This window comes from Ascaphus truei, chromosome 1 (genome assembly GCF_040206685.1).
Source record: "Ascaphus truei isolate aAscTru1 chromosome 1, aAscTru1.hap1, whole genome shotgun sequence".
In the NCBI taxonomy this organism is placed as follows: domain Eukaryota; kingdom Metazoa; phylum Chordata; class Amphibia; order Anura; family Ascaphidae; genus Ascaphus; species Ascaphus truei.
The window spans coordinates 331,099,917-331,115,233 of NC_134483.1; the positions used below are offsets into that span (position 1 = coordinate 331,099,917).

The window sequence follows — 15,317 nt, forward strand, 5'->3', positions numbered from 1 at the left end:
CAGGGGGTGATGTGAGGAGGTGCAGGGGGATATGTGAGGAGGTGCAGGGGGATATGTGAGGTGCAGGAGGGGCGATGTGCAGGAGGGGCGATGTGCAGGAGGGGCGCGCATACGTCACGCACACAGAGTCACACGCGCTCACGAGGAATTCACGCTTAGTGCAAATAGTTAATACAGGGGATTTGTGCCGAGCACGCACGTTCTAAGTCAAATTTATTTGCGTTTTGTCAATTAAATTGTATTTTGATTTTTAATTAAAACATCACCAACACAAATACAATTTCTGTGACAAAAGTCAAAGAAGTTTCACTTACTATGCGCGTGCACAGCACACACAGCTTTTTATTTTTTTTAACACCATCACTTGTGTCAAGAATTGTAATGCTTACTTACTAATGACAGCATCATTATTAAGCATTACAAATACAGCTGCTCTAGGATTCATCTCAGTGCTAACACTGGTCAAGTACTGGCTCTGACCTAGTAGTGCCACATGTACAGTACAGAAATATTTTTGCAATGGACAAACTAAAAAGCCCACCCTGCATTTAATCAGATTTTAGAAACGGATAAACATTGAACCCCACCTACTCACGGAAGAAAGCATTGCTTGGCAAATAAAACCCTTCACACACTGCTACTTGGATAAGGCATGAGAGAAAGTCGCATGCAATGGATTCTGGGGTCTATTATTGTGATCAGGGCATTATTGCAGGGCGAACAAAAAAATAAAGCGTTAAGGAGCCAGCCTGAATTTTTAAGGAGCCAAAGTTTGGAAGTAAAAGGGGAGTGGTGGCGGTGGCGGTAATCCTGTAGCGCATGCATGTCAAACTCCAGTTCTCGAGGGCCGCAAACAGGCCAGATTTTCAGGATATCCCTATTTCAGCACAGCTGGCTTAATTAGTGGCTCAGTCATACTTGGCCACTAATTGAGCCAGCTGTGCTAAAATAAGGATATCCTGAAAACCTGGCCTGTTTGCGGCCCTCGAGGACTGGAGTTTGACATGCATGCGTGTAGCGGGTGTGGCTGGAGGGTCACTCAGTGCTGCAACACAGACCCTGGGTGTGAATTTTTAGGCACCTGGGATTTCCCCATCCCTGCACCAATGCCCAGGTAACGGTGAGGTCAATTACTCTCACTTAAAAGGGCGATACCAGCAGGTTTTTTTCCCACCCACAGGATTGGATCAGGGGGTCTCCGGAGCTGAACCCCATTCATTTCAGCTCCGGGTACCCCCTGCTTCCGGAGGTACTTGCCTCTGTAGGGGATGCCGGTAGCTGCTCGGCTACCAGGGTTCACATTATGGCGGCGTTTCAACGCTTGCGAGCCGCTAGGAAGCCCTGACGTCACCCGGTTCGGCATCCTATTGGCCCGCGTGACGCGGGGGCTTTAAACCCCACCTAGCTCAGCCAGAGCGGCTACCGACACCCCTAATGGAGGTCTGTATCTCCGGAAGCAGCAGGTCCCCGAAGCTGAAATGAATGGGGGGTGCAGCTCCGGGGACCCTCTGCTTCAATCCTGTGTAAATAAATACATGACGCTGCGTCACGGCAATGCAGCGCCATGAGATGACGCTGGAGGTGATGCCGCTCCGGAGAAGGTAAGACAGAGGTCCCGCTCTCTCGTGACAGTTTAATTTAGGGGAAGAGAGTGGGGCCTCTGTAACCTCAGGGCTGGGTACAGTGGCACCGATGGCACTACCATCAAACCAGCATGGAATCGGTGAAGGTACAGTAAGTGGGATAGTAGATTAGGTTGGGGAAACAAAGACATGTTTATCGAGTTCCACTGTTGGTAAATTGTAATTAAGTGAGATACTCATGCTATATTAATATTTACATTACAAACATGATAACAGTGAGGACGACACAAATGATGGGATGCATAAGAGCGGAGTTTGACCCTAGGAGCACCTCCCCATAGGTGGAGGAAGTCATTAGTTTGCCCTCTAAGCCCTTCTCCAATTTGCCAAGTCTGTTAAAGTAGAGGAGTACGAGGAATTCGAGATGAAACTGGAAAAGCATCACATCCGCGCTAGGGTAGTGGGGCAGTACTCTATACAAGGTGCCAAGGAAATAGCGAGGGTAAGCGTAGGACAAGAAAGTGCCATTTTCATGAATGTATCATTTTATTTATACATTGCCAACAGTGTCTGCAGCACGTTACTAAATTAAGTACTTTATTTGTTTACAAAGGTACGCGTCTACATGTTTTAAACAGCTTCACTGCCAGTGATGCCTGCGCTAAGTGTGCTAAGGAAAAGGGGCATCTGTATTCAAATAAAATGGTGTTCTCTCCCAGCCTGCATATAAAATAAAAACTTTGCAAGTATGATGCAAATATCCTTTCCTCATTTTCTACTACGTGTTGGCCTCCCATATGTAGTTACACCCTCTCTGCTCGGTTAGGCTGCGCTTATAGTGCCTGGGACAGCGCGTCAAAACAAATGCATTGCTGCCGTCGCGGGCTCTTATAAAAGCGCGACCGACGGCTTGGGCGCAATCGCTGGAAGTCATCTCAATTTGATTTTTCCAGCGACCATAGCGTCGCCGGCACTAGAAGCGCAGCCTTACTGTACCCTTCAGCAGCTCCTCACAACTCCCAGGTCATTACATCACTTGCATACCCGCCAACTGCGACTATTTGTCTCACAGAAAGTGGTGTGTGTGCTACATGCTGCACCTGTTACACAGAAAGTGGTGTGTGTGCTACATGCTGCACCTGTTACACAGAAAGTGGTGTGTGTGCTATATGCTGCACCTGTTACACAGAAAGTGGTGTGTGCTACATGCTGCACCTATTACACAGAAAGTGGTGTGTGTGCTACATGCTGCACCTATTACACAGAAAGTGGCGTGTGTGCTATATGCTGCACCTGTTACACAGAAAGTGGTGTGTGTGCTATATGCTGCACTTGTTACACAGAAAGTGGTGTGTGTGCTACATGCTGCACCTATTACACAGAAAGTGGTGTGTGTGCTATACAGTATGCTGCACCTGTTACACAGAAAGTGGTGTGTGTGCTATATGCTGCACCTATTACACAGAAAGTGGTGTGTGTGTGCTACATGCTGCACCTATTACACAGAAAGTGGTGTGTGTGCTACATGCTGCACCTATTACACAGAAAGTGGTGTGTGTGCTACATGCTGCACCTATTACACAGAAAGTGGTGTGTGTGCTACATGCTGCACCTATTACACAGAAAGTGGTGTGTGTGTGCTACATGCTGCACCTGTTACACAGAAAGTGGTGTGTGTGCTACATGCTGCACCTATTACACAGAAAGTGGTGTGTGTGTGCTACATGCTGCACCTGTTACACAGAAAGTGGTGTGTGTGCTACATGCTGCACCTATTACACAGAAAGTGGTGTGTGTGTGCTACATGCTGCACCTGTTACACAGAAAGTGGTGTGTGTGCTACATGCTGCACCTGTTACACAGAAAGTGGTGTGTGTGCTACATGCTGCACCTGTTACACAGAAAGTGGTGTGTGTGTGCTACATGCTGCACCTGTTACACAGAAAGTGGTGTGTGTGCTACATGCTGCACCTATTACACAGAAAGTGGTGTGTGTGCTACATGCTGCACCTATTACACAGAAAGTGGTGTGTGTGCTACATGCTGCACCTATTACACAGAAAGTGGTGTGTGTGCTACATGCTGCACCTATTACACAGAAAGTGGTGTGTGTGCTACATGCTGCACCTGTTACACAGAAAGTGGTGTGTGTGCTACATGCTGCACCTGTTACACAGAAAGTGGTGTGTGTGCTATATGCTGCACCTATTACACAGAAAGTGGTGTGTGTGCTACATGCTGCACCTATTACACAGAAAGTGGTGTGTGTGCTACATGCTGCACCTATTACAGAAAGTGGTGTGTGTGCTACATGCTGCACCTATTACACAGAAAGTGGTGTGTGTGCTACATGCTGCACCTATTACAGAAAGTGGTGTGTGTGCTATATGCTGCACCTGTTACACAGAAAGTGGTGTGTGTGCTACATGCTGCACCTATTACACAGAAAGTGGTGTGTGTGCTACATGCTGCACCTATTACACAGAAAGTGGTGTGTGTGCTACATGCTGCACCTATTACACAGAAAGTGGTGTGTGTGCTACATGCTGCACCTGTTACACAGAAAGTGGTGTGTGTGCTACATGCTGCACCTGTTACACAGAAAGTGGTGTGTGTGCTATATGCTGCACCTATTACACAGAAAGTGGTGTGTGTGCTACATGCTGCACCTATTACACAGAAAGTGGTGTGTGTGCTACATGCTGCACCTATTACAGAAAGTGGTGTGTGTGCTATATGCTGCACCTGTTACACAGAAAGTGGTGTGTGTGCTACATGCTGCACCTATTACACAGAAAGTGGTGTGTGTGCTACATGCTGCACCTATTACACAGAAAGTGGTGTGTGTGCTACATGCTGCACCTATTACACAGAAAGTGGTGTGTGTGCTACATGCTGCACCTATTACACAGAAAGTGGTGTGTGTGCTACATGCTGCACCTGTTACACAGAAAGTGGTGTGTGTGCTACATGCTGCACCTGTTACACAGAAAGTGGTGTGTGTGCTATATGCTGCACCTATTACACAGAAAGTGGTGTGTGTGCTACATGCTGCACCTATTACACAGAAAGTGGTGTGTGTGCTACATGCTGCACCTATTACAGAAAGTGGTGTGTGTGCTACATGCTGCACCTATTACACAGAAAGTGGTGTGTGTGCTACATGCTGCACCTATTACAGAAAGTGGTGTGTGTGCTATATGCTGCACCTGTTACACAGAAAGTGGTGTGTGTGCTACATGCTGCACCTATTACACAGAAAGTGGTGTGTGTGCTACATGCTGCACCTATTACACAGAAAGTGGTGTGTGTGCTACATGCTGCACCTGTTACACAGAAAGTGGTGTGTGTGCTACATGCTGCACCTGTTACACAGAAAGTGGTGTGTGTGCTATATGCTGCACCTATTACACAGAAAGTGGTGTGTGTGCTACATGCTGCACCTGTTACACAGAAAGTGGTGTGTGTGCTATACTGTATGCTGCACCTATTACACAGAAAGTGGTGTGTGTGCTACATGCTGCACCTATTACACAGAAAGTGGTGTGTGTGTGCTACATGCTGCACCTATTACAGAAAGTGGTGTGTGTGCTACATGCTGCACCTATTACACAGAAAGTGGTGTGTGTGCTACATGCTGCACCTGTTACACAGAAAGTGGTGTGTGTGCTACATGCTGCACCTGTTACACAGAAAGTGGTGTGTGTGCTATATGCTGCACCTATTACACAGAAAGTGGTGTGTGTGCTACATGCTGCACCTATTACACAGAAAGTGGTGTGTGTGCTACATGCTGCACCTATTACAGAAAGTGGTGTGTGTGCTACATGCTGCACCTATTACACAGAAAGTGGTGTGTGTGCTACATGCTGCACCTATTACAGAAAGTGGTGTGTGTGCTATATGCTGCACCTGTTACACAGAAAGTGGTGTGTGTGCTACATGCTGCACCTATTACACAGAAAGTGGTGTGTGTGCTACATGCTGCACCTATTACACAGAAAGTGGTGTGTGTGCTACATGCTGCACCTGTTACACAGAAAGTGGTGTGTGTGCTACATGCTGCACCTGTTACACAGAAAGTGGTGTGTGTGCTATATGCTGCACCTATTACACAGAAAGTGGTGTGTGTGCTACATGCTGCACCTGTTACACAGAAAGTGGTGTGTGTGCTATACTGTATGCTGCACCTATTACACAGAAAGTGGTGTGTGTGCTACATGCTGCACCTATTACACAGAAAGTGGTGTGTGTGCTACATGCTGCACCTATTACAGAAAGTGGTGTGTGTGCTACATGCTGCACCTATTACACAGAAAGTGGTGTGTGTGCTACATGCTGCACCTATTACAGAAAGTGGTGTGTGTGCTATATGCTGCACCTGTTACACAGAAAGTGGTGTGTGTGCTACATGCTGCACCTATTACACAGAAAGTGGTGTGTGTGCTACATGCTGCACCTATTACACAGAAAGTGGTGTGTGTGCTACATGCTGCACCTGTTACACAGAAAGTGGTGTGTGTGCTACATGCTGCACCTGTTACACAGAAAGTGGTGTGTGTGCTATATGCTGCACCTATTACACAGAAAGTGGTGTGTGTGCTACATGCTGCACCTGTTACACAGAAAGTGGTGTGTGTGCTATACTGTATGCTGCACCTATTACACAGAAAGTGGTGTGTGTGCTACATGCTGCACCTATTACACAGAAAGTGGTGTGTGTGCTATACTGTATGCTGCACAGGTTATGGGACTGCCATGGTGATTGCTTGGAAGTACCTTCCATCCAGCAGCACTGTTTGGCACTCATTTTATACCCACAAACGGCTGGAGGGCATGTCGCACCCATTCCTGGGCACCTTGCAACTCACAGTGACTAGGCATTGAAGGAGGAAGCAGCAGCAGCCACCCCCTCTCCCTTCCCACGGATACCTCCCAGCCCATGTGCACATGGACTTCCGCGTTATTATGGCATTGATAATCCGGAGCAGAGGCCTGTGTGCAACAGCCCTGCTGCAAACTGTTACACAGCCCCGGGGCAGCCGCAGCAGCTTAATCACTGGATCTTTCCCCCGCGCCAGCAGATCCTGCACCAGATCCCTCTGCAGCACCAAACCCCTCACAGGAAACAGCTGCAGGTCCCATCTCCCTGGCAGCTATTGCACCAGATCCCCTCCCGGCGGCAGCAGCAGATCTGTCTGTGGCTTCTCCCCCGCCACTAGATCTCTGGTCCCCAGCACTAGAGTGTACATCGGATCCCTCAGCAGGATCCCTCCTTGCCCCGGGCACTGCACCCTCCCGGGAGGTGGCAGGCTGAGCTGTGCCAGCAGCCTCACCATGTCCCACTCCCATCCTGATGGTGATGGTGGTCACCCCCGCCGGCGCCCCCATTGCGCGTTTGATTACCTGGTGATCGGGGGAGGGTCCGGCGGACTGGCCAGTGCACGGAGAGCGGCGGAGCTGGGGGCCCGGGCAGCCGTGGTGGAGAGTAACAAGCTGGGGGGCACCTGTGTGAGTATCCCCTCCTGCAATAAGACAGTGCTGGGACAACGTGTAGGGGCTGTGCTTTAAACGTAAGGGGAAGCTAACACACTGTTAAAAAAAAAAAAGAAAGTTCCACAAATACTTCCAAAAAGTTTATTTCATATATATATTTATATATATATTTTATTTTTACTTTCTCTTGATTAAATCATATTATAGGATGGGGAAATAAAGGTGCAGAAATAACATTTAAAAAAAGGGGGGGGGATGGGAGGGGAGAAAGGATGACGTCTGACACATCTGTTTAGGTAGAGGGGGACACCATTGTATGTTTATATACTGTAGATGCACTTTTCGGTTACACGTTTAGTGCTGGGAGCGACAGTGCTGAAAGTATGTAGAAGTGTACCTTAGTAAATAAAGGTGTGTGTGTGTGTGTGTGTGTGTGTGTGTGTGTGTGTGTGTGTGTGTGTGTGTGTGTGTGTGTGTGTGTGTATATGAGGTGGGCAAATAACTAAATCAAGTGAGGTTGGAACTTACACAGTTTGAATTAAGTAAACTTGATCTATTAAAAAACACTATCTCCATGGAGAGTGCTGGGTCTCATACTTATATCCCCACTGTACTGTATTATGATATTGTAACGCGCTGCAGACACTGTTGGTGCTATATAAATAAAATGATGCATTTCCTCACTATTCTTCCATGTAGTAACAAAGGAGTGAGAGGGAGGAAGTGGTATGATACCTTTTATTGGACCAAAAACAGTTGAAATGTTACGAACCTCTCGGGGTACGTCATCGGGTTACCCTGAGTGGAACGAAAGCTTTTAACATTTCAACTCCTTGTTGGTCCAATAAAAGATATCATACCACTTACTCCCTCTCACTCCTTTGTTACTACATGGAAGTAAGGACTGTTCTATAGAGGACACGCTTGCTACACCGTGTGTGCGCGGTACTTATAGTTGGCTGAGCTTAGTCAGCCTTTCTATAATGGCGCGCACGGCAGTGAGCAAGGAGCCGACCGATGAGGGAGAAGATGAAGAAAATAATGAATTTGCGCCGCTGTTAGTGTGTGTGTGTGTGTGTGTGTGTGTGTGTGTGTGTGTGTGTGTGTGTGTGTCAATAAGTGCACAAATATTTTTTTTTATCCAACATGTTTTTTTTTTCTTTTAAAAATCTTATTTAAGAAATTATTCACTCACACAATCTATACACACACACACACACACACACACACAGTACCTTCCGAGCATGTCACTCCCGGCAGCACGGACGCTATACATACAAAAAGTGTGCGCCACGTGCATGCACGCGTACCCGCAATTACTATAACACAAGCCTAAGGACCAACTCGGCTACGCACACTTCTTTGCTCACTATTCTTCAGCACCTTGTGTAATCTGCAGCAAAACCACATTTTGCTCTGTGCGAATCTCCCTTACAATAGAGCGGAGGCCATGCTTGTCTTGCTTCATCTCCAATTCCTCCTGCTATACTTCTAATGATAACATTTGTTTTCATATTAGCCCTGACGATATATGTAGCTCTACATACAACTTTGCAGACGCCATGGGTCCCTCTCCTGGAGAGCTTGCAAATCTTATTGTGGTGCCCGAGGCACAGGGAGAGTTAACAACAAGGAGCTGATACCGGGACTTAAACCAGGCTCACCCATGTCAAAGGCATGAGCTACACTCCTTAATGCATGTAAAGAGGGAAGTAACTTTTATTGGCATATCTTACCCTCCAAAATTAGGCACATGGCAATAGGTACCAAGTCAATGTGAATTAGAGGAGTCTCCAAGCTACTGGCACTGCAACAACATGCGAAGATCATATAACCAATAAACTATGTGCATTTTTTTTCATTTATTTGTATATACTAATTTTTCTCTATATACTTTTATATACAGTTAGGTCCGGAAATAATTGGACAATGATACCGGTTTTGTTATTTCGGCTGTGTACCAAAATAAATTCACGTTACAGTTAAATAATGAATATGGGCTTAAAGTACATTCTAACATCATTAAACTCCTGATTGGAGCCTACAAATGTTCACGCCCTCAATTACATGAAAGAGGGTGAGATTTAAAATCCAGCAGTGAGGGGGTTAAAAATAAATATTAATACACTACTTACACGGCCATGTGTAAGTACAGGCTCATAAAGGGTTCTTGTCAGGTGTAGCCTCTTATTAGAGTCCTCTATTCATCCTTATCTTTCCGATAAGCCGTTTGCTGATAGCTGAATGACGTCACTTCCATGGGTCTCCACCAGACCCAGAGAAGTGATGGGAGTGAGTGTTCAAAATCAAGATGACAATGTATTAAAATGACAACAAATGTACACTCACATGTAGGGAAAGTCCGTGTCTGCAACACAAAGGATCCAGTTCGACTCTAGCAAGCTCTAGTACTTCGCCTCCGCGTCCGGTGTGAAGAAAGCTGCTCAGCTGGAATAGTGAGTGTAGCCAGATCGCTATGGAAGCCTCCTCGTGACAATCCAAGAACAAAGGTAGAGCAACGTGTTTCGCCATAAAAACGACTTCCTCAGGCGAAACGCGTTGCTCTACCTTTGTTCTTGGATTGTCACGAGGAGGCTTCCATAGCGATCTGGCTACACTCACTATTCCAGCTGAGCAGCTTTCTGCACACCGGACGCGGAGGCGAAGTACTAGAGCTTGCTAGAGTCAAACTGGATCCTTTGTGTTGCAGACACGGACTTTCCCTACATGTGAGTGTACATTTGTTGTCATTTTAATACATTGTCATCTTGATTTTGAACACTCACTCTCATCTCTTTTCTAGGTCTGGTGGAGACCCATGGAAGTGACGAAATAGCGGCTTAAATGTCCCACATCACGCGGGCCAATAGGAAGCTGTGATGTCATCCCTTGCGGCTTCCTATTGGCCCATGTGATCTGGACATTTAAACTACACAGAGATGCCGGCGCCCCCTACAGAGGTAAGTATCTCTGGAAGCAAAGGGTCCCCAGAGCTGAAATTAACACAGTTCAATTCCAGTGACCCCCTGCTTTAAACCTACAATAAAAACAAATTAAATTGTGTTTTGCTGCTTTAATGCGCAAGATCCCATAGATAAGATAAATATTTAACTTGAAACATTGGGTGCAGTTTTTTTTTGCTGCAGTTTTTTACCCGAGGGACTTTGTTACATAACCTCTAAGTGAGATGTAAATGAGTGGTCCCACCTACGTTTTTTTAGAGTTGGGACGCAGGGAGCTCCACGAAGCTGACCTGCGTTCATTTCAGCTCCTGGGACCTCAAGCTTCCCCAGATACCTCTGTAGGTGCTGCAGATAGCACCCCCATCCAGGTGAACAATATGGAAGATTAAATCTCCCATGGCACAGGAGCCAATAGGAAGCCGTCGCGATTCCTATTGGCCCGCGTGACACGGGAAATGCAATCCTCCATGAAGAACAAGGTGTACATAGGTGAGTATCTCATGAAGCAGGGGGTCACCGAAGCTGAAATGAATGCGCTTCAGCTCCAGGGACCCTCTGCTTCCTGCCTAGGAGTGGGGGAATAATAAAACATGTTTAACATTGGATGCTGGTTTTAACTGAAGTGTATTAGAATAATCGCTGATACTAAACGCGAGAGAGAGACAGCCTTCCCAATGACCGTCGCTGCAAATACACTCAGGACTGGCCAAATAAAACCCAATTGCATGTGATGTACGTATGTGGGACACACATGTAAATGCACATATAGAACTGGTTAATAGTAGCACGTCTGTAGTGCATTGTTAGTTTGGTTTACCAGCTGCATGTGCAAGAGTTTGTAATCCATTAGTTACACAGGCTCCCATTGTGGTTCTTTCTGGGTCATAGAATGTGTGATCCTGTGACTCCTCTTAATGCTTTTCTCGGTAACCTGTCTTAATTTTGGTATACAAGTAATCCCTTGAGTAAATATGGTTGAATTAGTAGAGTTAGTAGTCTCATTTTTCTTACTGGCAACTCACATTGACTTTTGGGAACAAAGTTCAAATAGTAACCTAGTTTCCTTTTGTTTCAGGTAAATGTTGGATGTGTTCCAAAAAAGGTAAGTTTTATACCTAAGCACCTGGGTATGAAATGCACGCTTGTTCAATGTGTAGAGCCATGTTAATTGTCCAAGGGAGTAGGTGAATTAAATATATAGATACATATTTAAACAGCACCAGGGATGTCCCAATATGTCTTAATTATTAACATTCATTTGTATTATAACTGAATATGCAGAAATCAGGTTAGGGGAAGATTGTCATTTCAAGCTGAATTAATGCAGCATTCTCTACAGGCATACCCCGGATTAAGGACACTCACTTTAAGTACACTTGCGTATAAGGACATATCGCCCAATAGGCAAACAGCAGCTCGTGCATGCGCCTGTCAGCATGTCCTGAACAGCAATACCGGCTTCCTACCTGTACTGAAGCTGTGCGCAAGCGGGGAGACTATAGAGCCTGTTACAAATGTGTTATTTACATCAGTTATGCACATATATGACGATTGCAGTACAGTACATGCATCGATAAGTGGGGAAAAAGGTAGTGCTTCACTTTAAGTACATTTTCGCTTTACATACATGCTCCGGTCCCATTGCGTACGTTAATGCGGGGTATGCCTGTACTTGTTTGAAAGCATCACTAACAAACAACATGCAGTGTATGTGAAACTGAGTCCCAGATACACTAAACAGTGCTAAGCCGCAAGGCAATTTATAACTCATTCAGAATAGCCTTAACCTCTCGGCTGCCCTTATGACGTTCCCTCCAGGGGCCCTTGTGACATTCAGGAAACGTCACGCTGTTTTTGCAAATGATCTACGGGGGACTTCGCATTCACCGCACTCGCAATGGAAGAGATCACTCCGGTGACCGCCTGGCCGTAATCCTGGAAGTCCAGCGGCACTCCGGCTGCTGCAGGCTGGACTTCCGGCGTTCCGAAGCTTAGTCCTGCTTACTAATTATGACCCTAACTATCTTCGTAGAATTCCACCCGTTCCCAAACTTCACCCTTCATGGAGTGGATTGAATCTTACGCCGTCTCGGCACACACATGTGTGCCGGCTGCAGTTTGTGTGGTGCAAGCAGCTTTGCGTCTGCTATGTAATTCTCTTACCTTCCCCCACCAGATCATGTGGAACGCAGCTATCCATTCTGAGGGCATACACGATCTTGAAGATTATGGATTTCAGACCTCGGATGTGAAATTTACTTGGAAGTAAGTAGCACACATTCAGTTCATATTTCATTGGCAGTCATTTTTCATGACCACTTAAGGAGTCATGTGACTATCATTCAAGCACCTTTCATCCTTTCTGCTGTTCCTGGAACTGGGGGTGGTTTCTGCTGGGTTTTTGCATCACTGTAACGCTTGCGCTCACCACGAACAAGGCGGGACCCCGGTACTAGATTGCGCACCCACATCAGCGGAGGCACGCCTGGAAAGTGGATAGTCAGCGTAGCCGGGTCTGGGTTGGAGAAATCTGGTTAGTTTAGATACTTGCCGGAGTCCGGGGGCAGAGCCAGTGGGATGGTCAGTGTCCGTGAAGCCGAGGTCGTTTTCCAGAGAGTGTCCAATAGTCCAGCCGGGGTCTTTATCCAGAGAGGGTCCCAATAGTCTAGCCGGGTCGGTACACGAGAAAGCAACAGAGAGAAACACAGCAACAAGGCAAGGCACAGCAAACGCAGGAACACAAGGCTACGCAGGTTATGCTCAGCAAGGCAGAAGTGAAAGTCTTTTAAAGGAAACAGGAACCAATGAGGCTGGGGGCGGAGCGGAGGCATGGCCTCTGCAGAGGCAGGGATAGGCTGCAGGAGACAAGAGGCATTAGGAGTACTTGCCACGCAGCTGGGAAGCGGTGCACGACGTCACGTGCACGCGTCGCGACCGGTGGGCGGAGCCAGGCTCGGTGGCACAGTGTGAAGAGCTGAGGGTGCACGCGCGCCCTGTAACCAGAGCGGGGAGGCGCGCTGCAGCAGGTAAGGAGGGAACTCGCTGCAGAGGACGTGTTCCCCGATTCTTTTCAATCACATCTCCTCGGCTTCCTCTTCTGCCCAGGGCAACATAGGAAGAGATTGAGGATCATGTGGTCAGGGTTGGAGCGATCATGTGGTTCTGAAGCTAGAATGTTTACTGCCACTCTTCAGTATTGCAGGGCTGTGGGTCATTGCATCTGTGAAATTGTATGTCTGTGAGTAGATTTACTGGCTGTGTACTTCTTTAAACCAGGCTGTGCTGAAAATCTGTGTAATACAGCAGGCTTATAGGGGTCCATGTTAAAATTGACATGAAGTAAAGATTAACACACTATATATGCTCATTTGCACGTCATTCCCCAGAATCCCTTGCTGCAGTGGAAGCAGTGTATACTAAGAGATAATGGTTAAAAACACGGTTGCAGGCCTGTCTGAGACATATGAATGTGCTCACACGTAGAGATAGGCAGAACAGTCCAAATCCGTTTCATGGAATTATGCGGATTGTTTTGACCAAATCTCCCCCCCCCAAAATCCATCTACAAATTCGGGTACTAAAATATCAGAGCGGATTAATTCAAATCCACCATTGCATACAATCAAGACAAGACAAGAGTGAGAGGGACTTTCAATTTAGTAGTGTCTCCAGTTGCATATATATTCCTTTAAACCTCTCCAAATAATTTAGGGAGACATGATTGTGCTGAGAAAAGAGCACACCTGAGGTATCTGACTGGGAGATATGCTAATGGTTATGCAAACTATATTTAAATGAGTCCCATCCCACACTTCAAAAAATGATTTACATACCAACTATATAAGTTGATAAGCCCAAGGCACCACCTAATGACTGTTTCAGACACAACAGGATTAGAAACCACAACCACTCCTTTTCTAGGCTGCAGCTCTAGCAGTGTGAGCTAAACCAGCTGATGGCTAGCAGTGCACACTGTCTACTACTAAGAGAGGTTTGAGGAGATATACATACAACTGAAGACACTGCTAAATTGAAAGGCTCTCGCTCTTGTATTTTTTGGAAAGCCACCTATTAAACATAATTCAGACACAGGGGTCTCAAACTGGTGCACTGATGTTAAGTGCATGTGGACAATGCTGCGGTTACATCATTACTTCCAGCTGCTTGGTATCAATAGCTGCATCTTTTGTCATTTGTGTCCGTAAACAGTATAGGGAATGGGAATAGAGAGCAATAAGAGCAGTTAGAATAGGAGCTACAAGATGTACCTAAGGCTAGGTCCCCGCTGCCTGCAGAGGCGTGCGCAGCAGGGACAAGAACCACCCCTCAATGAGGCCGGGCCGCTACCTACCTTGGCCGCTGCGCTGCTTGGCCAGATTTTTCTGAAGACAGGAAAACTGTGTTCAGGACTTGCGAAGGAGCGTTGGCCACACACCCCGGCCGGGGCCGTAGCCTAAACCAGTGTATGTAACCATTCATTTTATTATTAAAAGCAGCATTTCCTCTTGCCCGTCTTTTTGTTGTTGTTTTTGTTTTAATAAATGCAGCAGTTCCTTATGTAACCCCTCTCTTTTCACTACACCTTAGACTATACACCTGACATGAGGTGGAGGCATAAGTTTGCATAGTTACGTCAGCTGCCACGTGTGTGTTTGGGGCCAGTAAAAAGTGGACACAGCACTTGGATGGATATATACAGTGCTTGACAAATCACCCAAAAATCTACTCGCCGAACCAAAAAATCTACTCGCCACCTAGTCCCGCCCCCAACTCCGCCCCTAGTCCCGCCCCCAACCCCGCCCCTAGTCCCGCTTTAAAATAAAATATATAAATAAAATATTTAATAAATTCCTAGTAAGAACAACATTCGTTTTTGACATAAATGTATTTATTGTATTACATTATACTACAATTAGTCCTTGTTACGTGTGTGTGTGTGTGTGTGTCGGATGTACAAATAAAAGCCACAGGTGAATGACTAGTTTCCTGAACCCCTTAACCAGTGCCTGGACGTCCCCGCTTCACAATATCTAAAGCAGCAATCCCGCCTGGGATCTTACCTGATCCGCAGTCCCTCAATGTCCAGGTACGCTCATTCCCGCAATGTTTTACATTGGAGGGGATGTGTTCCTTACCTGTCTTCTGGGTTAGGGGGGGTTCCGATGTCTCCCGTGTGAAGCTTGAGTCAGATCTGGAAGAAAGTAGTATAAGTTATTTCTGTGTAGTTAGGGCAGTTAAGATATATAGGGTAAATAAGAGATCCAGATACAGAGTG

General features: G+C 46.4%; 1 protein-coding gene across 1 annotated transcript in view; it reads left to right on the forward strand.

Moving 5' to 3' along the window:
• The first annotated feature begins 6,444 nt into the window (after window positions 1-6,444).
• GSR (glutathione-disulfide reductase) overlaps window positions 6,445-15,317 on the forward strand; it is a 40,180-nt gene continuing 31,307 nt past the window's right edge. Inside the window, exons 1-3 of the mRNA XM_075607405.1 lie at window positions 6,445-7,094; window positions 11,118-11,144; window positions 12,219-12,307. Coding sequence (XP_075463520.1) covers window positions 6,534-7,094; window positions 11,118-11,144; window positions 12,219-12,307 — 677 coding nt within the window. The 5' untranslated portion in view covers window positions 6,445-6,533. The remainder of the gene's footprint in view (window positions 7,095-11,117; window positions 11,145-12,218; window positions 12,308-15,317) is intronic.